This window comes from Seriola aureovittata, chromosome 9 (genome assembly GCF_021018895.1).
Source record: "Seriola aureovittata isolate HTS-2021-v1 ecotype China chromosome 9, ASM2101889v1, whole genome shotgun sequence".
Classification (NCBI taxonomy): domain Eukaryota; kingdom Metazoa; phylum Chordata; class Actinopteri; order Carangiformes; family Carangidae; genus Seriola; species Seriola aureovittata.
The window spans coordinates 3,438,204-3,459,966 of record NC_079372.1 but is presented as its reverse complement, the minus strand read 5'-3'; the positions used below and the strand labels follow the sequence as shown (position 1 = coordinate 3,459,966).

Genomic DNA, 21,763 nt, shown 5'->3' with positions numbered 1-21,763 from the left:
CAGGAATGGATTATAATTAACCGTTGCAGAAAATACTTCATCCAAACATTAAGGTCAACATTCTTTTCTTTCCATTTTTGTGCATGCACGTGCAATAAATCTGTGACACAATTTGTGTCACAATTTTGTATTCAGTGCAGTGCATGATCGGACCAGTCTGACATGTTGGGCTTCCCCCTCCATACGTTCTGGCACTGACACGAGTCCCGCCCTCATCCTCACAAGGTCCTCAGGTGATAGTGAAGGAGATTAAGAGCACACCTAACCCTTTACTTTACAAAGCAGCATTGTCTCAGCCTCTCTCCAGAGCTCCTCATCAGCTCGGCAGTTTGTGGATCACATTTCATTCACACACACATCTCAGAAGGAGGAAAAAAAGTATTCTTCAAAATGCCTGTCAGCCTCTGTGGAACATGGGACATCATCAGCAATGTCAACTTTGAGGGCTATATGATTGCACTGGGTAAGTCCTTAAAGAATTTTGTTCAATTCTCTTCTGATGTTACACCTGAAGTGAAAGACTCGAGATGTTTGCATTTCTATCTGTCAAACTTTTAATTGTACAGTAAAATGCATGAAGATATGACAGTGTACAACATTGAACAAAGCCACTGTGGGGAAAACCATCATTGGCCTGTGCTGTCGCATCAGTGCTGTTTATGGTATGCATGGGACTATGTGAGAAAGAGAATGTGTTTGTAGCCTTAGGGTGTCCCCCAGATCTGTACTCTCTCTGTACATTCAGGTAAAACACTTTTCTGCCATTCCAGGTATCAGTCCTTACTTACGAAAGATTGCTCTGAGGCTGAAGCTGAGGAAGGTGATTGAGCAGCGCGGCGACCAGTACATCATCAAAACGGTCAGCGCCTTCCGAAACTACACCATCTCCTTCAGAGTGGGCCAGGAGTTTGTGGAATTTACACAGGGACTGGACAACAGACATGTCAAGGTGAGGATGATAATAAATATAATGATAACAAGTGTTTTGTAGATCATGTGATGTGTTTTGCCTTTTTATTTGGGCTGCTAAAACTGTTTTGTCTCCTCTACCTTCTGTGCAGTCACTGGTGACATGGGAGGGGAATAAACTGGTGTGTGAACAGATTGGAGAGAAGAAGAACCGGGGTTGGAGTCACTGGGTTGAAGACGACAAGCTACATCTGGTAAGAACATGAACGGCTAATTTAATCATATTTGTTCCACATAATGCACAGAACGTTTGTATTTCTTGTGCTATTTAATGACATTGTATTCATTTTATATTTCTGTGACCCATTACCCTCAGGAGTTGCACTGCGAAGGAGAAATATGCAAGCAGGTCTTTAAGAAAAATGTGGCTGAGTGAAGAAGAATTAAAGTTGTATTTCAGGAGATGTTACTCTGTGATGAACAGTTTTGTGTTAAATCCACCGCTCTGAACCCTGAACAACAAAACCACAGTAAAAGTTCAGTTTGTGGTGTTTTCTCTGTACTCAGTTCAGGAGAAAATATCCGTCCTTTCAGGGTATGGATTTACACCAGTAGATGGCATCAATGCATTACTTTTGTCAGATACTGGTCTACACTGGTGTGTAGTTTGCTGGTGTTGGCTTCAGCATCATGCATCTTTATTGCTTGTTTCAATGGGCTGAAAAAAGCTTGTCCATTCAGGCTCTGTTAAGTGATAAGTTTTTGTTTCCATAAAATCTCTTTTGTCTGATAACACAAATTTGAGGAAATGTTTCTTTTCACTGGCTTGTGCTATCCACCCGATATTTGGTTGAGCTATTTGTAAAATTAAAATCTCTCATTCATGTAGATGCATCTACACCCAATGTACAACAAAAAGTGAGGTGCAAGATGTTCGGAATGCAATTTGATTTTATGTGAATGTATAATAAAATGAGGTTTGAAAGAAGTCTGAGGCAGCATCTTTTTCTTATTCTGTCATTCTTTTTTGTCATCCTATCTTTAGAAAAATAAAACTTATTTTTTCTGATTGTATGCTATTGGGTTCTCTGACTCAAAGATCTGCCCTGTGTCACCATTCATTCTACATGTGATGATGATGAGGTAGGGATTGTAATGAATAATTTTGCAGTATAATAAATATATACATTGTACAGTAGCTAATCCGCCATATTGCTGCTTGTACCTTACCTGGTACTAACCTAACAGAGTCCAATAAAACCTCTTGTTCTGACCTTGTTCCCCACTGACTGTTCATGCACACTAAGTTTAATAAATAACTACAGGATGTGTTGTTTATTGTTTTAAAGGAGAATAAGAAGCACCAGCTTAAAACCGTTAAACTAGCTAGTTGGTAGTCAGGCCATTAGCACTCTAAACTATTAGACTGGCTCAATAAAAATATGCATATATAACAGGTGAAATATTAAATGTATATGTGCAACAATAGTAGAGACTTACACCTCCTCTTATGGGCTCATAAGTCACGTGACGTTGTGTAGAACCAAAATGGCCGCTGTTGTATTTTGACGTATAATAGCTAGCTACTTTTCTTTTTGTTTCATTCTTGGTAGAAAACCAGCAAACGAGTGACTTTTCGGAGGAACTGTATCTTGTCACCCTCCGTATACTGGTGTCATAGTTTTTATCTTTAAGACAATCAACACTGACACATATTCGTTGAACGAGTTAGACTATGCATATTTAGTTCTAATACAGGCTAGCTAGCTGGCTCTGGCTGGCACACAGTAAAGCAGTTGAAAGTGAAATAGCTGGCTAACTTGGCTGCGATGGAGGAATTGAGCGCAGATGAGGTAAGGTGACAATGAAAATGGGTCTAAGTTAGAAGCGTTGCTCTATCTTACTTGCGTAACAATTTACATTTAGGTTTACAAAGTCTCTCCTTCGGACTTAAAGTCAAATGGAGTTGCTGCTAGCTCACATGCTATAAGAGCTAGCTCAGAGGCTAGCACATTCTAAATTGAAGAAATGCATCCGCGACAAAAATGCCACATTTATCTCAATACCAGCACTCACAAGTGCGTGTCAGCCAAGGCAATCCGCAAGGTGTTTATTTACGAAAGACAGCTCATGAGCGAACTCGAAGCTGGATGTGGATGTTTGTGTCATCGTTGCTAGTACGCTAATATAATTTAGCCGGCGGAGCTCAATGCTAACTAGCTAACGTGATACTAGACGCTGTGCACAAGCTGACCAGTGAATAAAATTGTTTTCATTAAAAACAATAATATAATGATAAATAGATTGAATAGTTTTGTTCTGGTAGATGTTTTCTTCGCGTTATGATTTGACAGATTAGGTTACATTTTGCATGTCGGGTTGATTTGGCATATTTTCTTGCGGTAAGCTAGCTGACAGTTGCTAACGTTGTTTTGCTAACAGTCAAAAATTAGCCTGTGAGACGACTCAGCATAAAAAAAAAACACACACCGGGCCACCATTGTGCAATGAACTTTGGGCCGACTGTGCGGTCACTGAGCTGTCCCCCTTGAACCACGCACAATATTTTGTGTGGGTATACTCTCTTTGCAACCTTGTAGGTGTATTTAGCTACTCGATCAACTCGCAACCGAGTTTTCAATTGATTTACAGCAGTTGTTAGGCTCGTCAGCTGAGTTGTGACGATCAGTGCTCACATCGGACTTTTTTCTTTTTGTAGGTTGTGTTGTAGTTGTTCGATTAGACATGTCTTAAATTTAAGACCATACTACCCCTAAAGGAATGAATGAAAACCGATCAGTGTTATAATAATGTGTCTTTTGTGTGGGACTAATGATCAAATAATGAAAATGAACTTATCACCTTGCATTTCTTTTGTGGTTAACCCCTGTCAATAATTTGTCCTGGAACTTAAGAAAGGCCAATCATTAAAGTATACAAATGTATACAGTCTTGATATATGTCAGTCAGTACATAGTACTTTTAGTGAATATGTTCATCTGCTGGTTCCTTCATTCAAGATTCGCAGAAGGCGATTGGTTCGACTGGCAGGGGGACAGACATCACAGCCCAGCACCCCTCTCAGCACACCCCTGACATCCCCACAGAGAGAGACTCCACCTGGACCCCTCCATGGACACTCAGGTGCCACACCCCAGCCCCTGCCACCAGCTGCCTCCCAATCATTGGGGCTCATTGTCCACAGTGGTACCCCTGCCACATCCCCTATGGGCAACTCTGGTAAGAACTGAATAAGATATACAGGTTTTGGGATGTGACTGTCCAGTTTCAGTTGTATCTGTTACAGTTTCCATGTATCTGTCTATCTTATTGTTATTGTAGACAAAACATAAGCAATAAACAGCATATCAGGATTCAGTTAGCTTTGCCTGGCTGTTACCACAGACTTATTGTTGTTAACCTCTTGTGTGGTCTTAAGTCTAACCCTATCATCCTACTCAAATTATCCTGTAACATGTTGTCTCTGAAACTTGGAAGATAAACAACCATGGTTGTTTGAGCACAACTTTGAAAGGGACCTTTTATATTTTTGATGTTGATATTTGAACAGCAGGAACCATTTGGTACATCCTGAATGACATCAATACAAACAGCAGCAGATTGTTGTGAATACAGTGTCCCCGTCTGATACTAGGTATAGGCCCTGCTGTACAAAGTGAGAATTGATCTTTTCACCCGTGCATTGCTCTAGAAACTGCACTAGCCATGTATGGATGCAGTGACATTTTCCTGGCATTGTTTGTTGGTATGCGTAGATGTGGTGGTGGTGTTGTTGTTATACAAAAGAATCTTTTCAGGGCCACTGCTACTTTTTCATAACTGGTTAAAATGTGTGATTTCCTTCTTTGCTGTTACATAAGTCTTCACTGCATGTCAGTGTGTTTGTTATGAATATTTTAATTGACACAACAGTGGTACACTGTTTTTATTTGACTTAGCAGTTGTTAATGATAATGATTGTTGTGGATCCAGGAGAGGGTTGTTAATTCCAGCTCTTCATCCACAGTACAATCCTTGGTGTTAATCAGCTTTCTCTCCCAGTGTTTTCACTAATCAGGGCTTATAATGTTGTGGCACACTCTGCTGGTTTTAAAAGCCGCTAGTTGCCCAGTGTCTTCCATAAACATCAACTCTGACATAAAATATAAAACTTTAATTAGATGCTTATTCATGTCTTATCTATATCTAAGTTCTAGTAAGGAGTGTAATTTGATGTATCAAAAACAATAATTAAAATTACAGTTAAGAAATTTTATTAAAAAATGCTAAACTATATTAGACAAACACTAAATCAGAGGCATCCCAATACGATGAACATAAAGTAAGAACCAGGAGAGATATGGCAGACTAAAAACCAACACAGCATAAGAAAACACAAAAATATATATGAACCATTACATTTTTAGAGGAGATCTAAAATATGACACTGTCTTTACGGACCTTCTCTCCTTTTCGAGCAGCTTAGGTTTAGACTAGAAAAACCCAGAAAAACAAGTAAACTACAAATTTAAACTTGAAATCTAACTTGAAGCCAGGCCCACAATATAACTCCTATTCCAGAAACAAGGCAACTTATTGTTTAATACTTAAATCAAAATATTATACAATCGTGTCATTTTATTTTTGTGTTTCAAAGGTGCTCAGTTGTGGCGTTTTGCTTTTGCAGGGGTGGCATATGGTAGTCAGAGCAGCGAGGGTGTCAGCTCCCTCTCCAGCTCCCCCTCCAACAGCCTTGAGACTCAGTCCCAGAGTTTGTCCCGATCACAGAGCATGGACATTGACACTGCCTCCTGTGAAAAGAGGTAAGAGTTTTTTCCAATGGCATATTGTATGGCCCAACTCAAAGGCTTTTAGCTCCATGAAATGACAGTTTGGGCTTTGAAGGTTGCTGTAAAAATGTCATCTCTATAATGAAGAACAGAAAATCTGTTCTTTAATTATATCAGTTACAACAGATTCCAATAGAGACAGATTTTCATGTTTTACACCAAAAAATGGAACACCTATTCACAAAATGACCACAGAAATGCAATGAATATCACAGGTTGTTTTCAATTATAAAGCTGTAACAATATTGACTTGTTCCTTTTTTTTGAAGTTGCTTCAGTTTTATTGTTCTTCTGATTATTTGTGACAAACATGAATAAAAATTATTTAAATTCGAGGCGCCACATGTTTTACGAAATATAGTAATTAAGTTTGTTGTAAAAGAGATAATATGACACTTCACATGGACCACTGAGGTTTGAGTGTTAGCATGGTCTTCGTAGGGATGAAGAGACTTAATAAGCACTGTGCCCCTGTTTTATTCCAGCATGTCCCAGGTGGATGTGGACTCAGGGATAGAGAACATGGAGGTGGAGGACAGCGATCGCAGGGAGAAGAGGAACTTAACTGAAAAGGTAAACAGCACAGAGAATGTTACTGAAACGACAGTCTTTTATCTTTAATTACTTGGCCCACTTGACTTTGATCATGTCCATCTTGAGATCAAGTGAGTTTTTAAATGAGTAAACATAAAAGGTATGTTGGGTATTTACAGGAACTTAATTGGGGACTTTCCATAGATGCTATTTGTTTCACTTTTATTTCAGTTCATTGATGCATACCTGTCTCTTTATAGACCACAGAGATCATGAGATAATGAGTATCATGAGAACCACAGTAATGCAAGTCCTTTTGACATTAACGCTGTGAATGTCTCCAGAGTGTGATCAAACCTTCGCTGTTGATTCTGCACCCCCAGGAAACCTCTGCAAACTCAGACGTCTCTGAAGAACAGGCTTTGCAGCTCATTTGTAAGATCCTCCGCGTATCGTGGAAGGAGCAGGATAGAGATGTCATCTTTCTCCCTTCACTGGCTGCAGAGTTCCACCAGAACTCTAAAGATGGTATGTGACTGAATCACTGTCCCCATAGCAACCTGATTGACCGTGCCCTCGGTGAAAAGGTCAAGTTTTGTGTAAAACTTGACAGATTCCTGCATTTGGTAACTTGACTTAATGATCTTTTTTTCTCGGTAGCATACTCCGACTTCAAAGACCTGATCGGCCAGATCCTGATGGAAGTTTTAATGATGTCCACCCAGTCACGTGTCCACAACCCCTTCGCCAGTTTGACCGCCACCTCTCAGCCAATTGCAGCAGCCAAATCTCCCGACCACCGTCTGACGCTGGTGCAGCCCTCCAGCCTAGGTGGCAGTCCCATGGGCCCCAGTGCAGGGTCCTTTGGAGCCAGCTCTCTGTCCAGGCAAGTACACTGACTCAGTATTATGAGCTCTGAAGTTTCCCAGAGAAGTGTCAGGGCTCTGGATTGGTTGTCATCTACACTTGTCCTCGAAAGTGTCTATAAGTTGGAAGCTGCCATATGTGTTTTCCTTGTCTCTCTGATTTTGATTTGATCATTTTTGTTGAAGACATTGTTGCCTGATTAATCTTGCCAATGATCGTCTTATCAATGTTGTCCACAGTCTGTATGGGTGTGGTAGTCCTCACCCAATGGCTTTGGATGCAGCCAAGAGGACTTCTCCATCTCTTCCCACTCCTACTACATCCTCTGTACCTTCCACACCCTCTACCCCACAATTCATTGTTCCACCCAGCCCATCTGTTACTACCACGCCAAGACACTCCCTCAACCCTCCATCTGCCCCCATGCCCATCTCCCAGCGCTATCGGCCTTACTCTGTCAACTCTCCCTGGGGGGTTCCTTCCCCATCTAGCTCTGGTCAAAGAGGATTTAGTTTCATTGGACCCTCTCCTAACCCTACAGGGCCCTCTGTTCCTCCCAACACCCCAGTCCCTGTGCCACCACCCAGCCCCCAGTCCCTCTCCTTGAGCTCACCTTGGGCTCGCAACCTACCCTCCTCCACACCCCCTGCCATGGTGCCCCCTTCTCCCAGATCAAATACCCAGCAGACCGCCTTTGGTTCCAGGATCCCACCGTCTAGGTATCTTATCTGCCATTTGCGTGTCAGTGTGTGGTGCACATGCAAGTAAACGTACTAAAACCTTAACTTTTTGTGACGCACCGGAGAGTCTTTCAACTAAGTCTTTGCCCAGATCCCCTTTGTTGTATATATTGCTTCTGATATTATGTTTCATGTAGTCAGATGTCATCAACACAAGCTCATAATAATCTCAGCTGCATAAGATTTAGACTGCTCATCTAAAAGTCAACCTGAACAACCTGATATTTTAGCATTTCCGTGTTTAAAATGATAAGTTAAGAAAAATGGATAATTCAAACAGCAATCGTAAAAATAAATAAATAAATAAAGTATGTTGTCTGTTACAAATGCCCAAATGGTGATTCAAATCTGGGGAATTAAAAATATATTTAATCAAACATTACTTTACATTACATTACTTGACATTTAACAAAAATGCTAATATATGGGGTGTTCAGACACTTAACAGGCATTCTGTTTTTTTTTATTTTGCAGGACTAAGACTGCTTATTGCTAACATGTATAATATGAAAACATCTAACCCGTTTGCATATAACTGATCTTAGATATAGTTTGACAAGCATGTTTAAAACGTCCTGCATTGCTACAAGACTCTCAAGCAAATGATATGGGCTTCATGCCTCTTTGCAACGGCTTGCTCAACACAAGTTGTGACACTCAGTTCAGTTATGAGCTGAAAAAATGTTCTGACAGTGTATTAAAGCTGCAGACAAAATGGCATTAATGAATATTTTTAAAAAAATCAGCACAGGAAGCAGTTTTCACGCAAGCATGCAACCCTCCAGCATCCTTTCCGTAGTGCTCCCCTCCTCTGTCCTCTTTTCTTGTGACTTGTTACCATTCCACATTTGTCTTCATGTTTTTTCACTTCCTTTCTGTCTCTTCATGCTTTCACAACACCGTCTTTTCTTCCATTCTTTCCCTCACTCCTCCTGTCTTTTCCTCGTCATGTTAGCCCCTTGTCCTTCCTGTTCTTTGCCCTGTCTGACATGTCACAGGACAGCAGTGATGAAGATTCTGAGGAGGAGGAGGATTTTGCACGGGTTCAGTTTGGGTCCAGGTACACCGCTGCACGGTGTGTGTTAATGTGTGTATGCTTGCTCAATGATGGACCCGCTGCATGTTCCAATGGGCCCAGGAGGCTTTCGACTAACAGTGCACAAACACACCAGGGAAAAGTGGTGAAAGAAAAACTGACATAGCCATCTTAGAGGGAGCTTTATTTGTTTTGGTCATCAGAGGTTTAGACATGAGATCCACGAATTATAACTTTTGGTGCATCATGTGATGGTAAGTAATAAATACCGTCTCAGTAGAAGACGATTAAAGTAATCAATGTTCCATAAAGAGCTGCAGGATAGAGAAATTATCCTGTATTTCATAATACATTTCTCTGCCTATTTATTTCATATTTATTGGGTAAAGTCGATTGAATTTCATTTTTAATCTACATGAATATCTGCAGTACACTTTAATGGTCCTCAACCCAGATAAAATGATCCCCAACCTTGAGAGAGCATGTCAACTTAAAGAGAAGATTTCCCCATTTAGTACAGCATGAGACTTGTGTTTATAAATTTTATGCATGGCATATCATTAAGTTACAACAGGTAGTCTTATTTCTTGCTCTTTGGGCATTTCTACTGCTACTCAGTAAAGTGTTTAGGTGAAGTCATTTTGTCTTCCCAAAACAAATGCTCATCGGCCAAATGAGTTTTAGTTTAACTAGCATCTCATTTCTCTTCAGGAAACACTGGCATGCGTGCAGTTACATTGTTATTTAAGTTACTTGTCAGTATAACCTGTTGTGTTGATTTGAGTTTTAGCTTCAGGAGCAATTGTAACCCTGGGCAGCGGCAATTATTCTTGCGTTGCCTGCGTCCAACGGACAAATAACAAGGTTCATTTTATTACCTCCTAAGGTTTATCGTGCTTTGAAGCAGCTCACATTCAGGTTTTGCGGTTACAGCTGACCACTAACAGCAATTTCAACTTATGCCACAACATTTGTCAGTTAAATGCAACAAGCTGAATCATAATATTGGCTTTGAAGTCTTAATTTGATACTATATAAACTCTTTTTTTCCTTTTTCAAGAGCCCAGCGCTGAGATTCTGAAATGCTGTCACTAATGCCTTATAGTTTGTTTCTTTCAGGACCCTTGAGAATGGGTTTGTGCTTGTTAACCATGCAGACATGAAAATGTTTAATGCTAACTGTACATCTCTCTGTTCTGTGATGGTTCTTTTACTTAAAGAGTGACCCTCTGTCCTTGTTTCTGTGTTTACCTTCCTGTTTATAGTCTTGGTGCATGTGGAGGGGGGATGTCCTGCGATTCAGCCAGCGACCGCTTCACCATTGAGGCGTGCAAAGAGACAGAGATGCTGAACTACCTCATTGAGCGTTTTGACAGTGTTGGCATGGAGGAGAGGAAAGCTCCCAAGGTAGCTCGCTGTCTGCAAGATAAAGAAATGTCTCAACCAGGTTTTATTAAAATATTAAGTGATTCTGTGGAAACATTTAGATTTTGAGGTCATTTTTAGCTGAGTAACTCTTTTGACTGATATTTCATGTTCTTTTAAGCTTATTCACCATGTCTAAATTGGTTACAAAATGTCCCGAGGACAGGAGAACAGTCTGTACTTCAGAGACTAGCTGCAGCCCAGTTGGTCTGGAAATGAGTGGAGGTTTTTCTCATCAAAAAAAACAGATTCAGCAGAGTCTGCAGAGAGTTTCTGTGGAATTGTCAGCATACATTTTTTTCACAGGTCTGCTCTGACTGTTTTCTCTCTTCTCCTCTCTTCCTTGTTTCTCACTCAGATGTGCAGCCAACCAAATGTCAGCCAGCTTCTCAGCAACATTCGCTCTCAGTGTATTTCTCACGTTGCCCTGGTCCTCCAAGGCACCTTGACACAGCCTCGGTAAGCAAGCCAGCAGCACACTGTGACAATCTTTGGACTATTTTCTTATATCATTATATTTTTGTACATTCTGTGCCTTTTCCTTCCTCAGTCTCCATAGCAACCACTCTTTCACCTTGCCTTCAAACACATTCATTCATTCATTCATTTATTTATTTATTTATTTATTTTCACCACGGTGCTTCTGTCTGTTTTCTACATGTAGAAACCCTCTCCAGCAGTCTCTGCTGGTACCTTATATGCTGTGTCGGAACCTTCCATACGGCTTTATTCAGGAGCTGGCGCGCATTACCCACCAGGAGGAGGAAGTGTTCAGACAGGTGGGATGCACGCCCATCCATTTCTGATGCGTTTATACTAAATCAGGGTCACTTTTGTAAGCTGAAACCCATTGCAGCATACACACTCCAAACACACTCGTATTCAGTGCTATGGACCAAGGAAACAACACATACATTCTGATTAAAAAGCAAAACCTGTCTCAAAAGGCAAGAATAAACCAAATATGAGGTCACTGTTCACTGTGACTACTTACATGAATGTAGTTGGGGTGATACCTTGTTTTGGTCAGTCACTCTAAAGCACCTTCACACAGTGATGGAGAATTTGCAATAATTGAGGCAAACGTGCAGTTATCCACAACTTGATAGTTTGCTGGAAATTGATTTCCATAAGTTGACGTAGCACTGATGCAAGACTTGTTTACTATCGCTTCTGTATCTTCTTATTTTTCAGATCTTCATTCCCATCCTCCATGGGTTGGCTCTTGCAGTGAAAGAATGTTCTTTTGACAGTGACAACTTTAAATTCCCCCTCATGGTAAGCAGATGTCGTCCTGGCCTGATCTATACTCTAGTACCAGACAGGAGATGAGACTGTAGTTACAATTACAGGGGATGTACAGTACAGCAGGGCTTAATGAGGTTCTGGCAGCCTGATAGACAGCTCAAGATGTATAGTATATGAACTGGATGTGGGCCAACATCCTTAAATATACATATAATGCTGTTCCCACTGTGCTGCTTCTCCTCTTGGATAGATAGACGCTCTTACCTAGAAATTCAGAGTGAAGCTGCAGCTTATATTCACCATTCATGCTAGCATACACAATAATAAAGTACTATAATCTGATTTGGGACAACTGTAATTTTGGTGCATATAAATAATACATTTTCTAAAACATTGTTGTCACTTGAACATTGTATGAAAAGTGTTGCGGTTGTAATCTTTTTTATTAAATTAAAAATGTTAAGTAATATCTTGAATCATCAACTAATCTCTAAGTTGTGCAAAAAACCATATATATTGTATTGTGGTCATGGAAGATTTGCATCAGTTGTGTTTTGTTTTTACAGGCATTAGCTGAACTTTGTGAAATCAAGTTTGGAAAGACTCACCCAGTGTGCAGTTTGGTGAGTGTACAGTTGGATACCTAAATCTAAATTATCTGATTAAGTGTTCATCATTATGTCCCCAAGGCTCAAATGATTCAGGCCATGTACTTCTCTAATTTTGTCACCAAACAGTTCCTTTCCAAATATTTCCTTGAGTTTTGCGGTTGTCTTTGTTGTTTATACTTTCCTCATACCAAGATGCCCAGCTGACGTCATCAAATTAAATTTGTCCTGCTTGTTTTATTCATGACATTTAGCTTCTCTTAATGAGCTAAACTGAATGAGCAGGTAGGAATAAATGGTTCAGTTCTGATTCTAGCACCCCTAGTTCAATAAAAGGTGTCAATTGTTTGTGACTTGAAACCACAGAAAACCTGTGCACCCGTGTGTAATATGTGTCTCCGTCATGGCTCCTCTGTACAGGCAACATCGCTGCCTCTGTGGTGTCCCAAACCACTGAGCCCTGGTTGTGGCAGAGAGATCCAGAGACTGTCCTACCTGGGAGCCTTCTTCAGCCTCTCTGTGTTTGCTGAGGACGATGTGAGTTGACGATTCAGTTAAACAACTAAATGCCAATTGGCTACAGTCTGGTGCTATTGAATTTATACTAATTCTTTTAAGTTCCTGCCAGCTGTAGAAGTTTGTTTGATGTGCATGTTTTTAATGTGTCATCGTTGATCTTTTTCCTTTAGACCAAAGTGGGAGACAAGTATTTCTCGGGCCCTGCTATCACCATGGAGAACACGCGAGTTGTCAGCCAATCATTGCAGCACTACCTGGAGTCAGCAAGGGTGAGTTTCCACTTTAAGGTTCTTTATTTAATAGCTGTTCGTATCAGTGTAGAGTAATTTGTTAAAGTTGCGTGTCATCTTTTCCAGGGTGACCTGTTCAAAGTTCTCCACAACATCCTACTAAATGGAGAGACACGCGAGTTAGCTCTTAATTACATGGCAGCTTTAGTCAACTACAATGTGAAGAAAGCCCAGATGCAGGTGAGTCGCAGAAGTTATTCAGTAAAACCAAAGTTGTTTACGGTTACCAAACTTCCACATTAAGAGAAACAGTAGTGTTAAATATAGATTCACTTTTATACCACGCCCCTTATTATAAAAATGTTTTTCCCATAAAGAAACGGAAGACTAGAGGGTATTTCCAATACATTTCAGCAACCTGAAGCTTTGACATTCCTGAATTCATGGTTTAAGAAATGTGTACCCCTGCTCTGTGATGCACAGGGCTATGCAAATGTTTGGCATTGTTAACCTAACCTATGTTCTTATTATGATTTAAAAATCTAAAATACTGTACATGCAAATTTGTACAGTTCTTGACACCACCAAAGAATTGCAGGTTTGAAATTAGGATGCAAAATGTACATATCTACACACATTGTGTCATCTGGACTTGTGTTAGTGAAAAATGTAGGAGGCAAATTTCACTTTTTTGCTGACTTGTTCTCATTCAGGTTGTATACAAAGCTTTTGAACATTAATTTCTCCTTTCTCCCAGACCGATGACAAGCTGGTGTCTACAGACGGCTTCATGCTCAACTTTTTATGGGTGCTGCAACAGCTGAGCATGAAGATCAAGCTGGAGACAGTGGACCCTTATTACATTTTCCATCCACGCTGTCGCCTTGTTGTCAGCCTAGAGGAAACGCGTCTAAAGGCCACCATGGAGGAGCTGAAGAGCTGGCTGACTGAACTGCGTAAGTTGACATTAATGAATCAGAAAGCTTTTATGAATGTCTGAATGTTTGATATGTTGTGTTTTATTTTCCCACTACACAGACAATTAATATTTTTATGTAACTTACCTTTTGTTTTATGATGTTTTTTTCCCCATTTTCCTTCTTCAAAGCACTTTAAGAAAATTGCTTTATAAATAAAGTATATTATTATATTATGAAAATACATAGATACATGATTGTGAGGATTCTAGGTAATGTTTTTAAGAATGTTTTGTTCTTGAAGTTTGAAGTAATTAGGTGGTATTATGCTTTGGTATTTCAATAATGCACTTCGGCTACATGGTTCATAAACTGCTGCCACTTTTAGAAATCTGTTAATTGCTCGTAGAGACCTCATTTTGCATATTTATCAGTTCTCAGTGATTCATCAACATGTCAGATTTATGATTTTCTTTTTTCCCCCTAAGTAATCCAATTAATCTGGGATGAATCATCCTTGTCTTACTGTCTCTGTCTTCCTTTTGACTCTGCTTTATTTGGAGTCATCTACAAAACAACAGCACCTACACATGTTGTACCATATACAGTACATATTGTATGTTATGATTGAAATATTATTATAATTATTATTTTATAATGGGAATTATGATTTTTATTTGTTCACACGGACAGACGAAGACCCCACCAAGTTCTCAGAACCCAAGTTCCCCACCGAGTGCTTCTTCTTGACCCTGCACACCCACCATTTGTCCATCCTGCCTGGCTGCAGGCGCTACATCCGCAGGTTGCGAGCCATCCGTGAACTGAACAGGTATATACACACACACACACACACACACACACACACACAGGTATTCAAAGCATGCTTAGTCTATGTGGGTTAACCCTAACCCTATTGCTGTGTTTACCCTGTTAGGACTGTAGAGGAGCTGAAGAACAGTGAAAGCCAATGGAAAGATTCTCCTCTGGCCAGTCGACACAGAGAGATGCTCAAGCGATGCAAAACCCAGCTCAAGGTCAGTTTAACATCCTTCAGATGCACCTGCTGTCTTCCCTTCATTTACTGATTAAACACAGATTTAAAGTCAGAGACCTGCAAACACTCATTTCTCAGTTCACTATCATTAAATGCTGAAACATGCAGGATTCTGCAACAGAGCATATTTACAGAGATTTGATCTTTATCGTGTGTGACTTCGTCCTGTCAGAAACTGGTGCGAGCCAAAGCTTGTGCTGACGTGGGCCTTCTGGATGAGAACCTGCTCCGCCGATGTCTGCAGTTCTACAGCACAGTAATTCAGCTCATTCTCCGCATAGTGGACCCTGCCTACCCCAAGTGAGTTTCCCTGCCACTGACAGGCCATGTTTGCCATTGTTGTGATACTGATGTAAAAGGACCAGATATGGAAACACCCAAAGGGTTTTTTTTTGTTTTTTTTCAATCTATGCTGACTGTCATTCTGTGTTTCAATTCAGAGTAAACTTTAAATCAGTATGTAACCGTAACATTTATTTCTTCATCCGTTTTGCAGCATTACTCTGCCGCTGAATCCTGAGATTCCCAAAAGCTTTGCTGCTCTCCCCGAGTTCTACATTGAAGATGTGGCCGAGTTTCTGCTTTTTGTTGTGCAGTAAGTTCATAGTTCAGTCTTTCACACATTGGTTAACCGTGTGTTAACAGTGAATTGTGGATTGCAGTAATAAAAATGATAGATTTGTCAATCCACAGTATGTGATGTATTGGTTACAAAAATAGTATCTGCATCCATACAGAAGCCAAAGACAGGAGTGATTAATAGGCTTTAATCGCTTCCCCCACCTTGTCTTCCTCCTTTGTTCCAGGTATTCTCCCCAGGTTTTATATGAGCCATGTGTCCAGGACATTGTCACCTTCTTGGTGGTGTTCATCTGCAGCCAGAATTACATCAGGAACCCCTACCTTATCGCCAAGTTAGTGGAGGTGCTGTTTGTCACCAACCCTGCTGTACAGCCTCGTACTCAGCGATTTTCTGAAATGATGGAGAACCACCCGTTGTCTGTCAAACAGCTGGTCCCTGCGCTCATGAAGTTCTACACTGGTGTGTACCATGTATACTGTAGTCCTATCTGCGAGAAAGAATAATGAAGTAGTTTTTAGTCCTTACGTTGCTGACATATACATATCTCTTTTTCTCGACTGTCTCCTCTGGTCAGATGTTGAGCATACTGGCGCCACCAGCGAGTTCTATGATAAGTTCACTATACGGTACCATATCAGCACTATCTTCAAGAGTCTCTGGCAGAACATTGCCCACCATGGCACCTTCATGGAGGAGTTCAAGTGAGTCTGCTTTTGCAAAAATTACGCAATTTAGTTTCGGGAAAGTGCCTGTCTCATGTGAATTGAAATCCATCCTCACCGTCTCTTTCATCTTCCTCTGTTTTTACTCCTCTCTAGCTCTGGCAAGCAGTTTGTGCGCTACATCAACATGCTGATTAACGACACCACCTTCTTGTTAGACGAGAGCCTTGAGTCCCTGAAGCGTATTCACGAAGTTCAAGAAGAGATGAAGAATAAGGAGCAGTGGGAGCAACTCCCTAGGGTCGGTGCTCAGCCTTATGATTAGAGTTGGTCATGTGAGGATTAAAACATTGTGCATTGACAGTATAAAACCATATCCATTAAAACTGGGTTTAATTACATTGAATGACAGACTTTGGCTCGTGAGAAGCATTCATATTTGTTTGGTTTTCTGGCACTTCAGTATTATTAAGTTCCAAGTTAAAAAAGTTCCCCAATCGCAATTACAACTTGGATATTGATGAGACCACTGTTAACAAGTCGGAAACTTGTAATCAGGATGAGTCTGATATGACCTGAATGCATCATTAACCTCTAAAAGGACAAGATAAAAATTAAAACAGTAAAAACTAATCGATGACAAAGGTTACAGAGGATATTTTGAGCTGGAGCATATTGTCACCTAAACTCACCACATTGATATTTCTGCTGAGATGTGAGGCTAGTGGACAGCTGTTGAAGAAATGGTATTTACTAATTGTTATCCTGCCAACTGTTCAGGAGCAGCAGCAGAGCCGCCAGTCCCAGCTGACTCAGGATGAGCGGGTGTCCCGCTCCTATCTGGCCCTGGCCACAGAGACGGTTGAAATGTTCCACATCCTAACCAAGCAGGTCCAGAAGCCTTTCCTCAGGCCTGTGAGTGTCGCTGCCCCCACTGGACATTTTGTAAAATGGGCACTCGTGCTTGATGAATTCTAGGCTCAGACGAGCTGATTCTAAACAGTGACTTCTTCTTCACACAGGAGCTGGGGCCTCGTTTAGCTGCCATGCTGAACTTTAACCTCCAGCAGCTCTGTGGGCCTAAGTGTCGGGACCTTAAAGTGGAGAACCCCGAGAAGTATGGCTTTGAGCCCAAGAAGCTCTTAGACCAGCTGACTGACATCTACCTGCAACTAGACTGTGCCCGCTTTGCTAAAGCAATTGCAGACGACCAGGTAGGCGCAAAAGGAGATGAAGTGTACACTTTATCACAAATGCAGCATTTAGAGTACTTGGGAGGTTGTTATGATGAATACTGGTCATGAGATAAGGCTGTAGGCAATTGGGGTTAGCACAGTTACGGTCGTATTGCCTTTAAGACATCACTATGAAAGCTCTCTTGTACTCAGTGAACATAATAGTGTTTCACCCCATTCTCCCCAAATAATGCAAGCCGGAGGAAGCGAGGTAGCAAATACTGTCGACTAGTTTTTATGCGTTAAGTGAACAGTTTGCTACATTCACATGATGTGTTTATGTGTTACTGTGTCTTGTTAAAGCACCACAGACATCCATGTGATTGGATATTTTGGTTTGAACTTGAAAGAGCAAAGTAACATTTAAATATTGACTTTATGCAGTTGACAATGAGTGATTTGTTCCTGGGGAATCCTTTTAATTTGAAACAGTTCCAGTGTCGTAACATTCAGTTTTCTAATTTGCTCCTCTTGCTTGTTGCACAGTGTGACAACCATAAAAATGTGTGCAGACATAACTGTGTTTTACAACTTTAATGTGATAGTAACACACAGTTAAGGTACTGATCATTTCAAAGGTGCTGTTCTCTCGCAGCTCCCTAATGATTCTCTTCCTGTTATTTGTTGCTATGCAGCGGTCGTACAGCCGTGAGCTCTTTGAGGAGGTGATCTCAAAGATGAGGAAGGCTGGAATTAAGTCCTCCATTGCCATTGAAAAATTCAAGCTGCTGTCGGAGAAGGTGGAAGAAATAGTCGCCAAGAACTCCCAGTCTGAAATGGACTACAGTGATGCACCTGATGAGTTCAAAGGTCTGTATGTGTGTTTGTCCACACTGTTTTTAAGCATTACACCTGCAGTGTTTAAATCTGTTTATCCAAAAGAGAGGTAAAGGTAAATTGGCTGAAGAAGCCATAAGCCTGACCATACATACTGTGTTTACATATCTCATTTTCTCATTTTTCTGTACAGTCCCCAATATTACAGAGTCCCAAACCTATTTGGAAAATTAGTTTGATCGTCTTTGAATTATAAAAAGACAAAATAATCATAGTGATATTTTGTTGATATTCACAAACATTTTTTCATGATGTATTAGTTGAATATCCACAATGAAGAAACTGCGAGGGCCTATCTGTCTTATTGCTCTGTTTCCACCAGCATCGTATTAACATCTTTAAATACAGTTTTTAAATGAACTTACAAATGTTAAAAAAATGATTTTGTGGTGACTTTAGCCACATCTAGCAAGTCACTGAATCTCTGTAAAAAAACAAAAAAAAAAAAACAAGTAGATAAAGTAATTTGCTTAGAAATCTGATGTGAACTCAGGTCAGTCGGTGCAGATGGACAGAATCTTCAAGTGCCTCTGTTGCTGTTAAATTCCAGACATTTGCAGGGGATTTTGTAGCTCATAGAGGTCATATAGACAGCTTAGAGCAGGGCTATCATGTATCCACAGACTTAATATAATCTAGTAAGAGAACGTGGCCCACATACCTCCTTTGATTCCCACATATGCCAGCCAACCCACCACAGTCGATGGAAGTGTGCCATACAGGAGGCTTCAGTATCAGTTTTCTATGTGGTTAAAATCTCCCATGCCGGGTTTTATTTTTGTAACGCACAGTCTTACTGTAACAACCTTGTGACATTTCAATATAGGGCACACTTTATTGAACGCTCTTATTGAATATTTATTGGATATTTTCTTTACTGGTGTTTTTACAGGTGCAATAATATTGCTGTCATATAAAACGCATCATTTTTTCAGCAGTTGGGGTTGTGCATTTCACTGACCCATTGACTTATGGGTCTGATGAAGACATATCTTACATGTTATTCATTGAATTTAGTTGTTTTTCATTTTTCTTTCAAAAGTATTTCGATTTAGTCTTGTTTGTTTGTTTATTTTTTGTTTTATTCATTGACACTAAAACCAGAGGATAGGTAAGATAGTAGAATACCTCTTTTCAGATCCATGCACAAGATTTGAATACTGACCCTTCTCCAAACACAAGGAGCAGCCTGTTGAGCAGGGTCTGATGTTTGATTTTTCTCTTTAAAGAAAGAAAAAGGACAACAGGATATAATGACAATAGCATTCACTGTGATGAAAGGAAGGTGCCAGTTCTGCTGTTGATGAAACACAATTTCTGCACAGAAGCATAAAACCAGGATAGGCAGTTAAAGGTTGTTGGTTTTTGTTTTTGCATCTCAGTCTTCTGTAAAATGTACATATAACTGTGTTGTAACAGACCCTCTGATGGACACACTGATGACTGACCCAGTGATGCTGCCTTCGGGGAACATCATGGACCGATCTATCATCCTACGCCACCTGCTCAACTCCCCCACTGATCCCTTCAACAGGCAGCCGCTCACAGAGAGCATGCTGGAGTCAGGTAACCCCACCACGTTGCCTTTTCACCAGTAATTACATGTAAAACAGTTCTGTTCAAGGTATGCGAGGGCAAAGTGCAAAAGTCTGTCTTATTAGAAAGCAAAGCAAGTATTAGATTGTGAGCGTCATTTTCTCAGATGTTCCTCATAATCTCTTGTTAATTCTACAGTCCCTGAACTGAAGGAGAGGATCCATGCCTGGATGAGAGAGAAACAGGGTGGGCGGCCTGTCTAAGGACCACATGTCACCAACGTCCGGCCTGCTAACCATCATTAAGGGATCTGTCCAAATCGCCTGAATTCAGTGTCACAACTACCAATGACAACAAAAAACATTTTAAATGGAAAAAAAAGGAGACCTGATTTGATTTTTTTTTCCTTTTTTTTTTTTCTTTTTTTTTTTTTATTCGCATTTACCCTTTTTGTCTCAAACCATTATCATGGTTCTAAAAACAAAACATAATAAAGTTAAAACTTTTAAGTTTTTTCTCATGAGTTTGTGTATATATATATCAAAATATATACATATATTTAACAAGAGTTAGTTAATGCATTATAATGCTGCAAGATTAAGTTTCCACCAACAGGTTTACCAGCGAGGTGCAAACACTCACTTCACTGATCATCTTCCTTTACTGTTCTCATTTTGTTTTGTAATACTGTGTATGTTGGCTTCATTGAAGACTTATAATTATTTGAGGCAGGTGGGAGGGCAATACATTTGGGGGAGTCTGGGTGGGTGCTGATAAAATTGCTAGCCCTGAGTTTTCATTATGAAGACTGTGACAATGATGAACTTGAGTCCACATAATGTATGCTGGTGTCCTAACACATGCACAGTTTGTGCTTGTAGACGAAGTTCAGAACTGGGAATAATCATTAAGGATGTAGCTTAACGTAAACTAATCCTAAAGTTAGCTTCCTTTCGAGTACAGTAGGAAGATAAGCAGTGGTTTACCAAAATACAGTATATTCAGTTGTTCCTTTTAGTCACATTCTTCCTGCTCACTTCGATAAACTGAATTTACTTGTGTGTGCATGGCCTCAAGTTCAGAACCTCCTAAGCGCCTCATGGACAAATAACCCTCTTTTAGGCAAAGTGAAAGGACAATGAGAGAATGTAGCATGACCACCAGAAACACCATCGTAGGAGCACACCATTAAAGTCTGTTCGTCAGAGCCACTGACATCTCACCTCAACATGGTCTCTTTCAAATGGCACTGTACCTAACTTGACCTTGCTGACCTTAACTGTACAGGAAATGATTTCCTTTAACCACATACCTGTTTTGGAAGCTAGGATTTTGAACTGAAATAAATGATGATGCACATTATTTCAAAACTCGTCACTGGTTTTTCCTCAGATTGATGCCTTAGTGGTTTGGTTTGGCCCCATTTTTTAAAGTGTATTTGACATGAAAAGACAAACGCTGCATAAAACAAAATGTCAGGTTATACAAAATCTAAAATTTATATCACTAATAGATATTGATGTAAAGAGAGTAAACATTGAGCTACCCAGGTGACTAGGTGAGATTAAATAACACAATAAAATACCAAAATTATCAATAAAATCACTCAAAAGTCAAACATAAAAATTCCATACAAATTAAAACTTAAAAAAAAAAAATTAGTGGCGTTTTTTTTTTTTTTTTTTTAAGGGTAACTTATTCCAGTACCTGAAAACACAATCTTTTTTTTTTTTGGAATGTGGTTTCCCAAATGCACAAGCTTAGTCATTCTTCTACTGTAACTGTTATTAACTAATGGATTGACTTGGGCAACTGTCCCAATTTTATTGGCAAGATTTAAACCACGTATAATAAAGGTTAAACCTGAGCAGTTTATCTCGAAAAAACAGAAATTACCCCTTAGTCACTCTTGAAGGTGATCACCTTTGTTACAAACCATGACAAGCCTACGTTTTATTTTGTCAAACACA

General features: G+C 40.1%; 2 protein-coding genes across 3 annotated transcripts; both read left to right on the top strand.

The window, feature by feature from the left end:
- Positions 1-62: 62 nt before the first annotated feature.
- On the top strand, positions 63-1,897 carry rbp7a (retinol binding protein 7a, cellular). Its single transcript, XM_056385737.1, has 4 exons — positions 63-463; positions 771-949; positions 1,062-1,163; positions 1,286-1,897. Exons 1-4 carry the CDS (start codon positions 391-393, stop codon positions 1,343-1,345), a joined length of 414 nt encoding a protein of 137 aa, XP_056241712.1. The 5' UTR covers positions 63-390; the 3' UTR covers positions 1,346-1,897.
- A 563-nt stretch (positions 1,898-2,460) lies between these two features.
- Positions 2,461-21,155, top strand: ube4b (ubiquitination factor E4B, UFD2 homolog (S. cerevisiae)). 2 transcript variants are annotated; one of them, XM_056385277.1, is made up of 29 exons: positions 2,461-2,762; positions 3,930-4,149; positions 5,597-5,732; positions 6,245-6,332; positions 6,677-6,821; positions 6,954-7,179; positions 7,400-7,879; positions 8,856-8,960; positions 10,202-10,343; positions 10,720-10,820; positions 11,026-11,140; positions 11,556-11,639; positions 12,176-12,232; positions 12,638-12,754; positions 12,907-13,005; positions 13,093-13,206; positions 13,724-13,922; positions 14,577-14,715; positions 14,821-14,920; positions 15,113-15,240; positions 15,437-15,535; positions 15,747-15,982; positions 16,098-16,224; positions 16,342-16,486; positions 16,966-17,100; positions 17,208-17,399; positions 18,056-18,230; positions 19,677-19,823; positions 19,992-21,155. In XM_056385277.1, exons 1-29 carry the CDS (start codon positions 2,739-2,741, stop codon positions 20,054-20,056), a joined length of 4,140 nt encoding a protein of 1,379 aa, XP_056241252.1. In that variant the 5' UTR covers positions 2,461-2,738; the 3' UTR covers positions 20,057-21,155. The 2 variants fall into 2 exon arrangements, with proteins under 2 accessions (XP_056241252.1, XP_056241253.1); XM_056385278.1 differs by lacking the exons at positions 7,400-7,879; positions 8,856-8,960.
- Positions 21,156-21,763: the final 608 nt, after the last annotated feature.